The sequence below is a fragment of the Echinops telfairi genome, unplaced genomic scaffold (assembly GCF_000313985.2).
Source record: "Echinops telfairi isolate 266 unplaced genomic scaffold, ASM31398v2 ScPeMD7_23;HRSCAF=83, whole genome shotgun sequence".
NCBI lineage: Eukaryota > Metazoa > Chordata > Mammalia > Afrosoricida > Tenrecidae > Echinops > Echinops telfairi.
Genome location: NW_022103920.1, coordinates 27,640,754 through 27,656,097, shown reverse-complemented (window position 1 = coordinate 27,656,097; position 15,344 = coordinate 27,640,754). Strand labels below are relative to the sequence as shown.

Sequence of the window (15,344 nt, the reverse complement as noted above, 5' to 3'; positions counted from 1 at the left end):
CACAGTGATCCTGTAGGACAGGGTGGAACTGTGCTTGATCCCCACTCACAGTGATCCTGTAGGACAGGGTGGAACTGCGCTTGATGCCCACTCACTGATCCTGTAGGACAGGGTGGAACTGCGCTTGATGCCCACTCACAGTGACCCTATAGGACAGGGTGGAACTGTGCTTGATGCCCACTCACAGTGATCCTGTAGGACAGGGTGGAACTGCGCTTGATGCCCACTTACAGTGACCCTGTAAGACAGGCGCTTGATGCCCACTTACAGTGACCCTGTAAGACAGGCGCTTGATGCCCACTCACAGTGATCCTGTAGGACAGGGTGGAACTGCGCTTCCAAGACTAAATCTTTATGAGAGTAGAAATCCCTTTTCCCATGGAGTGATAAGTGGTTTCCGACGGCTGCCCTTTCGGATCACAGCCCGGCACATCACCACGACACCCCTGGAATGCTGACTTGGAGGTAGGGAATTCAAATACGAGTCAACAACGAAAAGCAGAGGGCAGTTCTGGAGCAGTGTTATGACATTAACAGGAAGATAATGTCTCTAGTTGCCAAGAAGAAACACAGAGCTTCCTCAAGAACAGATTCAAAGTATTACATAAGAGGGTGATGCCTCCCTCTTCCCAGCAGGAGCCACATACCTGCTCGCGGGAGGGGGCAGCCGTGCAGCACAGCTTTGTGAAGCAAGATGCTGAGAGCAGCTTTCACCACAGCCTGCTGCCCGGGGCTGGGGTGTTTCTTAGCAGCTGTTTGTCCAAGACCGGGTTGTCTGTTCACAGAGGCTCTTGACAGTATGGCATCTTGCACTCTGGGGGCAATGACGGCGTTCCACAGCTTGGACATCCACCTTGCAAGAGAGGATCAGAGGTTCCGTCAAAGTCAAGAGCAGACCCCTGGTGACTTGCATGCAACTGCAAAAAGGGCAGTTGGTAAGACCATTGGAGAGCAAGGAATTTCACTTTGTCCAAAAAGAGATCTGGCCTTTGCCCTTGGCTCTGGGGCGGTCATCTTTGTGCGAGGCCTGGGGTGAGATAAGACTATGATGTAAGGGAGGGCTCGGGGGTTCAGCTAACCTGACAACTGACACAAAGAATCAATCATGCAGATGTAAGAGACCCAAATAAAAACCAAGCACTGAAGCTCCCGGGATCCCTGGTCGGCAATCCTCGGACAACAGGAAGGATCTACCGTCTCCCTCCCCGGGCATGGGGAGTGAATGGAAGCTCCATATGAGGTTCCACTCTCGGCTGATTTTAATCTGTCTCCTTTTCTGCCATACACTGCCATCTGGGGTTTAACAGTCGCAGTGACATCTGAATCCTTCTAGCACATCACGGAACCTCAGGGGGCGCTGAGGACCCTTCTTCCTGTGATGGATGCATGTATCACCTCAACATCAGTCTTGGAAGCCCAAGCCCGGTACCTGTGGATTTAATTCTATGTAGAAGTAACGCTCTCTTTATGATACTAATCCATATCATGATAGGGTGTGTCGTGAAACGTAGTCACTCTGAGTGATTAAAGGAGCAGGTAATAAGCAGAGGTAGACATGTGAGGATGGCCAAGGACCAAGGAACATGCAGAGCTATCAGTGAGAATGTGATTCAGACTACTAGCCTCCAGAGCTGTGAGAAAATAAACCCATCCTCTTTAAAGCCCCCCTCTGGGGTATATGGGCTCCACAGCACTAGGAACCCAGGTCAGCCCCGAGCTTGGAGTTGGTAGCAGAGCTGAGAAGTCTGTCATGGGACTATTCCAACTACTTCGTTGGCCTAAGTTCCTGCAACCCTGGAAAAGCTAAAGCATTTCTGTAGATTTGCTATGTTTTCCAGGTAGTCTTGCCATCCTCGGGCGCAGGAATCAAGGCTTGCGAGTTTGTTAAATGAACGAATACATGGATAAATGAATATATGGGGTAAAGGTCACTTTGTAGATGAAAAGAACTGAGCAGGAGAAATAAGATTTTGTGAGTCTCAAACTAGTTTATACACACATCTGCTGTGTATCCTTACTACTGAGACACACCCATTTTACATGCAAATATTTATGAAGTTGGATGCATCTTATAATTGCTGGTAAACCCAGATCACGGGCTCTGTGTTTGCATGTAGGTGTACTAGCCCTGTAGTAAGGGGATGTTGTCGACCAGCCATCCCTTCAATGCAGTTCCACATTAAAGCTAGAAGCAGCTATTAAATTAAACCATCTCCACTTAGCTTTCAGCCACTCAATGCCAATGACATTCCTTAGAAAAGATTAAAATTTGTTTTAGATTTTAAAGACAAATTCTGAAACAAAGTACTTATATTATTAAATGTTGTAGAAATAAAACCAAATGTTCCCAAATAGGAAAGTGCTCAAAGCATAAGCCATCCAGGTATTGTTAAAACTATTACTCAGGTATCAAACACCCATCGGTTGTATGTTTCTCAGTTTAATTTCTGGTGATAGCTAATTCAGAATGTAACTCAAGTAAAAGGGGAAACGGAAATAGGGAATTTAGACACAATTCTGATATTCTACAACATGAAGACAACAACAACAATGACAACAAAACCCTACTGTTGATTCTGACTCATTGCCACCCTAAAGGACAGAGTCCACCTGCCCCATTGGGTGACCAAGGCTGGACTCTCTCTGGACTCCCACCACCATAGCTTTTCCCCACAGAATGGCTGGTGGGTTTGAATGGCCAACCTTTTGCTTAATCCCCTGCATTCTCAGAGATCCTTTTCTACAACAGGAATCAAAAGGCATGATTTGCAAAGGTGCTAAGGGGTGCAGATGACTCATTTGGTCATGAATCACTCTGGCTGGTGGGAGACAGTCATGCCCTGTACATTTTGTGTCAGCATCTTTTCGTAGATGAGCACATGCAGTCTCTGACTTGTGACTTGTGACAGGGTTCTTTTCCAATGACTGTCAGAAGCTGTTCTGATGTAAATCAAATGCTGCATCTTTCTTTCAGTGTTCATGATTATTCCCCTGTATTAGTAGTACCTTTATAAACCTGGCAGCAGTTTGAACAGCAGGCCATAAAATTCCACATCTGCAAATGATAACACCAACACATTTCTAACAATCTGATATGCAGAGAGGAGAGGAGAGAGAGAAAGGGTTATAAGTGTAGTTTGTCGTAATTCAAATAGGGTGTAAGTCAAGGACTACCTGAATAGCAGTCAGAGCTGGTGTCTCCTGCAGCAGAGGCGGCTGTTTCCTGACCAGAATAAGGATGGGGGTGTGGGGTGTGTGTGTGTGTGTGTGTGTGTTTTAATTCCAGGGCAAAGGGTTGACAGAACTGCCACCAGTCCCCAAGACTGCAAGATCCCCGAGCCCAGCACCTCGCTGGGCGGAGCTGGGGAGCTTATGAAGCACATGCTGCTGCTGCGCTGTCACACTGTGAGTTCTTTCTTGTCTGAGGGGGGTGCTCACGGGAACTGCGGCGGGCTAACCGATCAGCTGGCAAACAGAGGAAAGAGAAAGTCCTGTCTTCGCCGTCCTCGACAAAGACTATGCTCAACCAGGAAAGGTCAAAAGTGGTTCCAAAGGCTCTTGAAAGCAGATGCAGAAAAGAACTAACTGTGATGCTGCTGAGAGGCGATTGTGTATTTCTGCTGTTAGCTGTATTTAATACGGTGCAATGGTAGTTCGGGAGTAGAATTCTTGCCTTCCTTACAGGAGACCCAAGTATAGTTCTTGGCGACCTGTCCTCCTGTGCAGCTGCCATCTGACTGTCAGGCCTGCATGTTGCAGGCCTGTTGATGATTAACAGGGTCCAGCAGAGCTTCCAGGCTGAGGGTGACCAGGAAGAAAGTTCTGACCATCTACAACCCAAACCAGCCATCGAAAATCCTCGGAATCACAACGGTTCAAACAGCAAGCAGCCAAACTGGGCAGCATTTCCTGTCATTGCGTGTGGGGTTATGTGAGCTGAGGGCCAATCTGAGGACTGTGAATGACAGGATTGAACGCAGCACACCTCCATCTTCCTCCAACTAGCAGATCCTAAACAAGTGGTCTGTCTTACTGTAAAGAGATATTATATTGTAAAGATAGGTGATTTACACCATGCCTTCTGTGGGAGTTACATAATCTGTTGTCAAATTGAGGCTTAAGAGTGAAGGGGTGGAGTCCAGCCTGTCAATCAGGTAGTAGCCTGATGACCTCATCTGGAGGCACTAAGGAGATAAATAGCTCGCTGGAGGCCAGCCACACACTCACTCCCTGGAGACTGCTGTTGACAAGCCACTTGGAGAGAGGCTGATGGAGTCAGAGCCCTGGAGCCGAGGAGTCACGTGGAGACTCATGCCAGCAGTGAGATGCTTACATCACCACTGGACCTACAAGCTTTCCACCTCCTGGCTTGTGATCTTCCTGCATTCGACATCATTGCATGCATTGCACAAGTCTGAAGAGGACTTTATAGACTGGTATCAGACACATGGGCTAATATCAGACTTATGTACTTGATCTGGACTGGGCTGGGATGTTTTCTCAATATTCAATTGCTCTTGTATATAAAGCTCTTCCTTATACACATAGAAGTATCTATGAATTTGTTTCTCTAGTCAACCCGGACTCACACACCTTCCTATAGAGACTGCAGCCAGAAGAGCCGAATCATGTCTGATCACCAATGACAAACCCTCTGCTGTCTGCGCGGCGACCAATTTCTCTTTCTTTTCAATTGGCTCTTGATTTTCTCTTCCCTTAACCTTACTGCCTGTGTGTCTGTCTGCTTAGAGCGCTGTAAGGGGAACAAGGAAGTATGCCTGGAGGAAGATGTTCACTTGGTCAATCACGTGGAATTTTTAGTGTCTACCTCCCTGATAATAATACTTGACAACATTTCTCATGTCAGATCTTGCCCGAAAGACAAAAAAATGTGTCTTCGAGCATGTCAACGCTGAACATTGTTTTGAGGAGGGTTTTGTAAGTAGGGAGAACCCACCGTACTGCTCACTCCATTGGGATGACAGGAGGGGGCAAGGGGCCAGCATTCTAACTCACCAGCATCCCCCAGGTGCCCTGGGCCCTCTTTCCACAGCCACGCACTGAGCAACGGCACTTACTTCACTGTTGCTTGTGCATGTCCGGGGACTACCGGACAAGACAGGAAACACTTCGGTCCCAGCAGTGCTTCAGGTGTGCCCAGGTGCGAGAGGCAGGAGTTGAGCTGGCGCCAGACGGACAGGGCCCAGTCGACCATCTTGCACACGGGTTCGCCAGGCGAGGGGAGCTTTCCTCGGAACTAGGAAGACGGGGGCAGAACACAGGGCCTGGCTCAGAGCGGGGCTTCTTGCCCTTGTTTTAAAAAGTTCGAAATGTACATACCGAACACGATGACAACGGAACAATTGAGAATGTAGCTGCTTCAGCCTGCACTTCACTTGCAGTGGGTGCGGGAGGCCCAGCTGATAACGCACTGGTGTTAAGGTGTTCTTCTGATAAGCATTTCTCTCATTCAGTTCTCAGCACGAGCTTGAAGAAGGCAGTTCTTTCGCATTTTACATATCAGGAAGTTGAGGTACAAAGTCCTCTTAATAACTGTCTAATGAATGACTTTTGGAGACCCGCCCGTTTGGGGTGCTGGGAGAGAGGTCGATGTTATAACACCGGAAGGCAGAATGCAAGGTGCCTGCCCTAAGGGCACGAGGGACTAAGGGGGCCCCTTTCTCAACAGCAGAGATGCCATTTCTGTGGAATTTCTCCTCTTACAAGTATGGGAAATGTGGGTGTTCTTTGATAATACAAGCAAAACTGGTGTCTCCTTCATACAGGGTTATCCAATACAGAGAATTTCCAGTTATCACAGGCTTTTTTTTTTTTTAAGTTCTGTCTTTAATATATAGTCCCTTAAAGTGAAGGCAATTTTGTGAAGATGCTTTGGGGTCTGTGTTTTAAAAATATATATTGATTTCTACATCCTTCTCTTCCCCATCCAGATCCCCCCTTCCTCTGTTGCTCCCGGTGAACAGAGACCCATGGGTGCAGCTGGGGTGAATCACATGTAAGCTTTTAGTACCCCCGACTGCTAGGCAACAAACTTGGGAGGTGGAGAAGAGGCACCGAACACAGGATTAGGCTGATTGATCAAGTGTCCCACAAAGCCAGGAGCCTAGGTCTCTAAACCAAGAAACCAAATCCCACGAAGCGACCATGAGCAGTCTCGGCAGCTGCTCTTCGTTGCGCTTGTAAACACACACAACACTGGCCAATTCAACTTTTTATAAGTGTATAACTTATTGACCTCAATTACATTAGTCGTCTAGACAACCCTTCGCCATCGTTCATTAATTGCCTCCAAGAGCAACTGCGTTCTGTGCCACACATCCAGAAGCACGAGGTGATGCCCAGCTGCTGCTGCTGAATGTTCTGATCAGCGCTTCTAAAGAAAGCATCCTGATCAACAGGGAGAAAGTTCCCACGGAATCCGGAGTTTCTGAAGCTACAACAGCTGGATGAAAACCTGGGGCCCAGGCCCTCAGACGATCTTTAAACCGTAAACCCCAAACAGCCCCGGGCATCTTCTAAACACCAAACAAGGGTTTAGCATAACTAATAAAAGTGCGTGTGCACCGGCACTCTTTGACATTTCTCCTATGTGGGATCAACCTGAGGGCAACAACGCAAAAGACAAGGAATCGTATGGGCAGTGAGGTTTTGTTCCTGGGGAACAATTCTGAAAGGTGGGGTGAAAACAGTTACACACCTTGAAGAAAGTATGTGAGGAAATTTCCAAGGTGGTATATAGTCTGCTGTGTAAATTATCAACACGTAAATCATTAAAAAACATAGAGAAGAGTACATTTATCACATGCCTGGTAATTATCACTGCCAAGAAGCAAAAAAAGGTAATCTGTGATTGGCAAACCATCAGGGGCCAAACTAACAACAGGTGTGTCCAAAGACAATGGCCATCAAGGTAACGTGCGGGTGAGCTGGGAGGCAGGAGAGCGAGGGCAGAGTCCAGGTATGCTGAGTCCCTGTGATTTCTCTCTGAAGGTTGCAACATGTGTCAAATGAAGGTGGCGGGGCAGACTCCTCTCCCCAAAGTCCCTTCCAGATTAGAAATCCTTAATTAAGCTGCCTGGCGCTGTGGCTAGATTCTGCAGGGTCAGGAAAGGTAGAGAGGAGGTGGGACTTCGGGTAGATCAGAAAGGGTTCAGAGGGACACTTGTCTGGCGAGTAGACATCAGAAAGAGCAGCCCAGATACGGAGCAGGGACGGAAACACGGAGGCGGCATGAAGATGGGTGCTGATGTCAGCAAATTACAAAACAGGTGAAGAAACGACCAGGTGTACAGAAAAACCATCCATGCAACAGCTACTAACGGCTCTTACCTAACATGCCAAACCCATGAGTACATGAGTGTGAAGCCCATGAATACATGAGTGTGAAACAAGGAAGCAAGTAGCACGCAAGACTGATAATGTGTACGGGCCGTGGCCTCATTGGCCCTGAGACCAGAAGCCTTAGATGGCGTCCATCTCCCACCACCAAGACCGTTTCAGACAGGACCACCATGGATGGACCATGGGTGAAAAGAAGAATGGGAAACAGAACCTCAAAATTTTTAAAAGCACAAACACGAAGACTGATTGGCGTGGATGAGGTTAGAGAATCCCCTTAGACTACAGCCCTGATAGACTCTTTAAACCTTGAACTGAAAAACTAGCTCAGAGGTCACCCCTTAGATTTTTAAGATGGTTCGCAAAATAAAGATGATCACCCGTAAGTAGGTGCTCCTTTAAAAACCTTATAGGAGACCAATCAACCATTACTTTAAAAGCAACCTGAGCATGTCAGGTTTGGGTGGGGGGGGGAGGGGACGGACACACAGGGAGGTAAGGAAAGTAGACTAACGGGAGAAAAGCCATGAGAACGGAAATGCTGAGGCTGCTTGTGCATTGTGGGGAATGTAAGCGATGTCATTGAGTGTTGTGTGTGGAAATTGTTGAATGGAACCCTGTTGTAAAACCTTCACTGAAAAAACAATAAAATATCATTTCTTGGAAAAAGGAGGAGCACTTTGGCACTCCTAATTCTCCTTTGCTCTAATACTCTTCCAGCAAAAATTCCGAGATCATGTACTATAATTAGTGATGGCTGAGTATTAACTTACTACAACTCTAAATATAATTATGCTTATTAAATACTACTAGAACAGTGATTGTCTGGGAAGGTCAATTTTCTTATATCCCAGTAAGAAATTGGAGGGGCAGATTGAGGTCAGGTGCCGATGTGCTTTGAAGCGCCCCCAGCACGTCGCGTCGGCTCTGTCCTGCAGGTCTAAGATCTCTGAAGCTGCGCAGTCATCATTTATTCCCAGTGTCTGTGCTCTTCAGGAACCCATCCAGCAGCCTACTGGAAATGGTTCCTGGTCAATGGCAGGCATTACTCTTTCTTCCCCATCTCTGTTCTTCACTCTGTACCCCACACTCCCATTCTCCAACACAGTGGAAAAGAGAAAGCGTGGGGCTTTCAGCATCAGTAAAACCAATTCACCCTTCTTCAGAGAGCTGGGGAGCATACTGTACTTAAAGGGTGCCAATTCTACAAAATAAAAGGGCTCGAGTAGAAAGAAAATGTTTTGAAAATGATGATGGCAACATATGTACATGTGTGCTTGACACAATGGATGCATGTATGGATTGTGAAGAGCCCCTGATAGAATTTTTTTTTAATTGGTACCTCTGGTGATTATGCATATAAGTGTTTTGGGTAATGAGATTCAGATATTAACAACGATGATGTTAACTACGCCTATTGGTAATGTGAAAAGCTACTGGCCTCGGACTGCCTTGACCTTGTCTTTCTACTTACTTGTTGGCGTCATGCATGCTGTGGCTGTTGTTCTTGGACCGAAAGCATCTATTTATGACCGGGCAACTGACTTGAACATAACTGGGGGGGTCAGAAACCTGATTAAACTGGGCATTTCGGGTATTCATTCAAATCACCAGTGGCAGATACTCTTCTACGCTTGTCCTGCCGCCCCCACCCCCACCCCACCCCAATCAATCACCTCAGGCAGCATCTTCACTGAGCTTGTGTCACTAATGTGTCGAGCAGGCTTGGAACTCAAGCCAAGCTCTCTTGATAACCAGGAGACAGGGCCTTGCCTAATGGCCCAAAGATCCTGCCTTGCTGGTTGTTACCTTATTCACAACTTTCCTTCTTAAGAACCTCTGCAGCAGACCCTGCATGGGCTCGCCATCCCACCGCAACTGGACCCAGCGGAAGTGTTGCTGCACCAGCAGGTCGGGGCCCTGGAGACAGGCCTTGGCGATGGTTCCCACCAGAAAGCAGTTCTCATGGAAGTAGTAACATTCGGATGTTCCATTTCCTGCAACAAACCGCATGCTACAGTCCAGCCTCAGCAAGTCATGTAATGGGTCAAACGCACATGAAATAAGTTCGAGAAAGGGGGCACATGAGGCACGGCTTGTACATTGAGGAACAGAGCTAAGAATGATCTCCCCTGCTTCTCCGCCTGGGAAGCTCTCTACCTCTTTACCTTTGTGAAACGTATAGGGGCTTTCAGGGCTGCGATTTTCCAGAGGTGCCAGAAAGTCCCCCAAGAGTTCAGACAACGACGCTCTCTCCAAATTCTCCAAGATGATGATGGTTTTCTTGCTAGCCGGCGATTGCTTCGCTGGGATCAGACAGGCTGTGGTGGAGAAAGAGATGTGGGTATTAAAGCTTTTACAAACATCTACTCACCAAACCCACTGCCATCCAGCTGGTTCACAGGGAACCTATCAGACAGCCTCCCCGTTCGCTAGCAGAAAGGCGGGTGCGTTCGAAGGACTGGTGCTTAGTCGTGTTCCACACTTAGCGGGGAGTGCCGGCAGGCCCTTGGAGAAAAGAACACAGGGCCACGAGCTCCAGTGAAAAGCAGGTACGATGTATCTTTAAGGACACAGAGCTCACACCATAAAACGTTTGAACCCTTAAATGACCTTGACAGTAGACACGTGCAAAACATCCTTAGGATTATGGAGAGGGAAACTCAGAGAGAAATCAGATTCTTGTCCTGACTTAAAAAAGCAAACCAAATCTCAGACAGGTTTAAGGGATTTGACCAAGGTTTGTTATTCCATGGTAGTGGAAGGACTGAAATCTAGAATTTGTGAGTCTTATCATTAGGAGCCCTGGCAGTGTCGTGGTTGCTTATGCTTTGGGTTGCTAGCTTCAAGGTCAGTAGTTCAAAACCACCAGCTGCTCCAGGGGAGAAAGATGAGGCGCTCTATTGCCATAAAGAGTTCCAGTCTTAGAGACCCACAGATGCCGTTCTATCCCGTCCTATAAGGGTGGCATGCGTTGGAACTGGCCCAGTGGCAGTGGCTTTGGGATGTCATCGTTCCTCCCACTAAAAAAGGGAGGGAGACTGAGAGACAGATGGCATATCAACTCAAAATGAAAGACAGAAAGTTAACAGAATTTAGTTATTATTGTAAGAAACAAATAAAGGTGATGCAGAGGCATTTATTAAAATACTGCCTAAGATATACAAAGAACTCAAACATTACTGATAGTTTAATCTATCTATCACTTCCTGTATTAAAAAAAAAAAGTTGGCTTCTAGTCCACTTTGACTCCTGGCGATCCCATGTGTGTCAAAAGTCGAAGGAACACTGCTCCTCAGGGATTCTCAGGGTTGATTTTGCTTTTAAAGTAGATTACCAGGCCTTTCTTCAGAGCTGCTTCTAGGTAGTCTTGAACCTCCAGCCTTTCCGTTAACACCTGAGTTCATTAAACATTCGTTTACCATATTCTTTCATACCAATGAATTCACAAAATAGTCTAACTTGAATTTTAGTGCTTTAGGAGATGCTCCAGGAGAAAGACGGGACTTTCTGCTCCTGCAAACATAACCAGTCTCGGAAACTCAGAGGGGCAGCTCGACCCTGTCCTGCAGGGTGGCGATGAGGTGGCCTCGTTCGATGGCAGTGAGCTTGGCTTGGGGCGTTAGGAGGTCCTCAGATGTCACCATCTTAGCCAACACGACCTGGAAAGACTCAGAAACCAATTGAGACTCCGGACATCACTCACTGTCAAGCACCCACCTTTCACTGGGGCTCAGAGCAGTGCATTCTTCTCCCTCTGCTTGTTGCTATCGACACAGTGTTCTCTCTTCTAAGAGAAGTCCTTGAGTTTTGGGAATGAAGCTCCGCCGAGACAGAAACCGCTCTTTTCTGGGATGCTCGGGAGCCTTTAGAGACCAGAAACAACCACTGCTCCTCCTGGGGGCCCTTGTGCTGGTGCCTGGTGTGTGTGGCTTGCTCACAACTACTCTGAGAGGAGTGCTCACATACTGTGCTTCTTGGGGGCCAATGTTTCATAGACACATTTAATATGGAAACCCCCCCAAAATCTAGATAGTTGGTTAAAGCAATCGTAAGCACTGACCAGATTGGATGGTTTGTTTAAAGTCCAGGTCTGTACTTCGGGACTGACGGTCTCCAGTTTTCCCTTGATGCCCATTAAATATCTGCCTGGCATGAGTAGCCCTGGCTGGTGCTGCAGCTGGCTCGAATGGATCTGTAGGAATGCTGAGTTGTGACTCAACTCATGTCCACGCAGTGCCGCCTTGCTGTGGGCCCAGGGGAGTGCTGCTGAATGGCGTAGGTGGCCGATGCTAACTGAGGGAGGTGGCCTTTGAAGAGGTGGCATTTCAACAGATGAACAGGTGAAAGGTTTTCCCAGTTTCTGAACGGACACAGGCAGAAGGGTAGAAGCTGGAACACTGGCAGGGATCAGGCCTCGGAGTGATGGGGCATCAAACCAAAACTGTCATGATGGGATACTCAGAGTGACGAAGATTAGGCTGGTGACTAAGTGGAGCCAGGTTGGGTAGGAATCAAGCCAGCCCTGCTGTAGGTAAGGGGTAGGCAGCAGGCAGCATCTTCCTCCAGGGGTGTACCCCAGACATGTTTACTCACTGAGTCTGTGCTGCTCCGGGCATTAGCATTTGGAAAATGCTCCCTGAAGACTGTAATGGGCAGCCAGGAGGAAGCTTGCTGATAACAAGACCTTTTGTTTTTATCAAGTCATCCTTCATTGTCCCACCAACTCATTCTCCTCCCATTCAAACTAAACAAAAACCCAAACACATAGCCATCCAGTCAATTCTGACTCATGGTGACCTCATGTGTTTCCTTGCTGTGATCTTCACACAAGGACTGTCTGTGGAGCCAAGGGTTGGATTTAAGCCATTAACCTTTAGGTCAGCAGCAGACTGAAAGCAAACCTTAGAACTCATCCCAAATGAAAAGCAGACCCAGAAAGCCATGCTAGGTCGCAGAACCTGTCAGCAGGGGAGACTTGAAGGAGGAGAGATACACGATTTGACTCTGACCTTGAGATCCTCACTCTGGACACCCTTTCTAGGGTCCCACTGCTGGGGCTAGTGGACGAGGTGATGGGAACCTCTGGCAGGCCCACACACAGAAGAGAAAGGCATTCTGGGGTAACATCTTTCTGAGGGGTGGAATGCAATGGGAGAGAGGCAGAGAGCAACCCTCAGTCAATTCTAAAGTTCCCACCCTGGTTCCAGGAAGAGGTTGAGGGCCTCGGATGGCAGCAGGGAACACAGGAGCAGGAGTGCAGTTGTGATAAGATCGGCAAGGCATCCCTTCGGCAGGTGGATAGCAGGTGGGTGTGTGTCGTAAGGAGGGAGGATCGGGAACCGGTGATATCAATACACCAGTTGACAGAAGTAGAGGTCATCTCTCAAAAAGAGACAGTCCATTCCGCTTCCTGGGCCCACAGGCAAGGGCTCTGGAGCTGACTTAAGTGCACAGTCACGCACAGCTTGTGCCCTAAACACAAAGATGCTCATCGGTGGTGGGTGCTCACCTCAAACTGATTCAGTGTGACCTCCTCAGAGGTGACCACCTAGGCGTCAAATTGGGTGGGCTTCTTTGGTGACAAGCTGTGTCTTCAAAGTTACTGGCCTCATTTCCTTATTTTTTCAACAACACTCACTTCTTGACCTAAGTTCAATATCCTGAAATTAAGTAGAGCCTCTGGCAAATTTTATTGTAGTTGAAAAATGATGAAACTGTGAATACTTCATGACGTGGGCTACACCGAGTTCCATAGCAACACTTGTTGGTTTCAAAACAATAAACATATTGCATTTAATGGTTAACTCCAAACTCCTTTGAGCCTAAGATGAGCCAAAATCCATTGACTCCACTTTGGGGATAACAGGCAGCCCTTATGGTGCCGCCTTAAACCAAGGCTCTGTAGAGACAGCTCTGGAAGCCAGGGGAGACTAAAGGACACCCCTTTAAGAGCCCCCAGCGGTGATGCAGGACTCAAGGAAATGAAGTCACCCGGCTGGGTAGCAGTCAGCACCTTGCTCTCTGCGCATGACGACAGTCACTGCGCTCATGAAGTCTCAAAAGGAAAGCTCTCTCGGGGAGCCAAAATAGCACTTTAAAATAAAGGTCTAGTGCTTCTTTATTTGTTTTACCACTAACTGTCTGGTACAACTTTATATATGTATATGTATGTGTCTGTATATATATGTTGTGCCAATCCCATCCCATCCCTTACACAGAGGAGAAGGAAAATTCAACCCGAGTCTAAAATGCATTCACACGCTCCTGGCGAAAACACAAGAGCCGGGTGTGCTGTGACTGTCTCTCACGAAAGGCAACCTGAGAAGCAGGTTATTCTCAATCAGCTCACACAACCGCAAAGCAACGCTTACTAGGGTGAGTGCTGTGCCATTCTTAAGAGGTTTTTTGCTTGACATTCTTCTCGTCACTGTCACCATTTTTAATCTCCGTATTTAAGTTTTCTAATTTTAAAACTACTTAAAGGACATTCGCGAACCCTGCTGCTTGCATGTTTTACTTGGACACCCTCCCCTTCCTTCTCCGTGGCCCTCTTGGCTAGCTGTCTTCCACACCGAGGCTGGGAGGAATAAATAAGGTCACGCCTGTGTGGTCAAGGTTCCACCAGGGACTGTCATTCCTATTCCGGCTTGATCCAAAGAGCTTAAGAGGCTTTTTTTTTTTTTTTGCTTTTTTAAGAGGGAGAACAAGAAGTAAATACTAACAGCCTATGAATCGGTTTATTCCTTACTTGTAGTAATCCACTCTTAACCAGTTCGTTTATTGGTTAAGAGACAAAACCAACACATCAATAAATAACAAGAGGATAGCTTATCAACATTTTTTTTTCCTGTACCCTCCAAATTCCAGGAATCTGACTGGAGGAGTCCAAGGGCCTATTCTTTCCCAGATCTCTGCCTTCTCTACCTTCCTTTCCCATCACCTCCTGACTTTTTATCCTTCAAAGGACAAGGGCGCCTCCCCTGCCATATGCTCTCATCATGGACAGCAATTAACCCCACACCCACTGGTGGAGCCCTTCTTCCCGGTCACTGCTCAGCAGCCTCTCACGCCTTCGCCTGCTCTGCTCAGCATACATTATTCTCCACGATCTCCTCCTTGCACCAGGCAAAAGCTGCGAGGCCCACTGAGGACCTGGTGGTGGAGGCAGTGGGAGTTTTCAGGTATGAAATGGACAGCAGCAGGGACATTGGGGTAGTTAGATAATCTGTTGTCAATTTGAGAGGATTAAGAGTGACGGGGCGGGGTTTAGCCTGTCAATCAGATCGCAGCTTGATGACCTCATTTGGAGGCACTAAGGAGATGAACAGTTTGCTGGAGGTAGAACACGGGCTGACTACCTGGGAGACATTCCAGCTGAGAAGCCACATGTAGCTACCCTAGTGCCCTGAGCTGAAGGAGCCACGTGAGGGCCCCTGCCAGTGCTAAGATGCTTATAATGCCACTGGATCCACAAGAGTTTCCACCGATTGGCCTTTGATCTTCCTGCATTTGGCATCATTTCATGTGTTTCATGAGTCTGAAGAGGACTTTATAGATTGGTATCGGACAGATGAGCTAATATCTGACTTATGGACTTGATTTGGACTGGGCTAGGACATTTCCTTGATATTCCATTGCTCTTGTATATAAAGCTCTTTCTTATACACATATGAGTGTCGCTCTGGATTTGTTTCTCCAGTCAACCCAGACTAACAGACATTATATATCAGAGTCCTTATCATCAGAGCTTCAATAGACCTGTCATTCAGAGAACATCAGCTCTGAAGGAGCAGGGGCCTGCCTCAAGTTCTCGACTGAACCTTCTGAGGCCTCAGGGCCCCAGATGGGTTCATGAAGAATCGCCATGTCCCCTTGAAGAAGCATGGATATGTAGCAGGGGGAACAGGAGGTGGAGATGAGGACCAGACAGCAGAGTGAACAGAATTTAGGGACTCGGGGATTTTCCTGTAGTTTCCAGAAGG

At 47.5% G+C, this 15,344-nt stretch overlaps 1 protein-coding gene across 2 annotated transcripts in view; it reads right to left on the bottom strand.

The window, feature by feature from the left end:
• CTTNBP2 (cortactin binding protein 2) overlaps positions 1-15,344 on the bottom strand; it is a 146,348-nt gene that overhangs the window by 14,842 nt on the left and 116,162 nt on the right. For both annotated transcript variants that reach the window (XM_045288873.1, XM_045288874.1), the window contains 4 exons: positions 9,528-9,680; positions 9,169-9,356; positions 5,079-5,257; positions 648-853 (listed from right to left, as the gene is read on the bottom strand). In XM_045288873.1, coding sequence (XP_045144808.1) covers positions 648-853; positions 5,079-5,257; positions 9,169-9,356; positions 9,528-9,680 — 726 coding nt within the window. The remainder of the gene's footprint in view (positions 1-647; positions 854-5,078; positions 5,258-9,168; positions 9,357-9,527; positions 9,681-15,344) is intronic.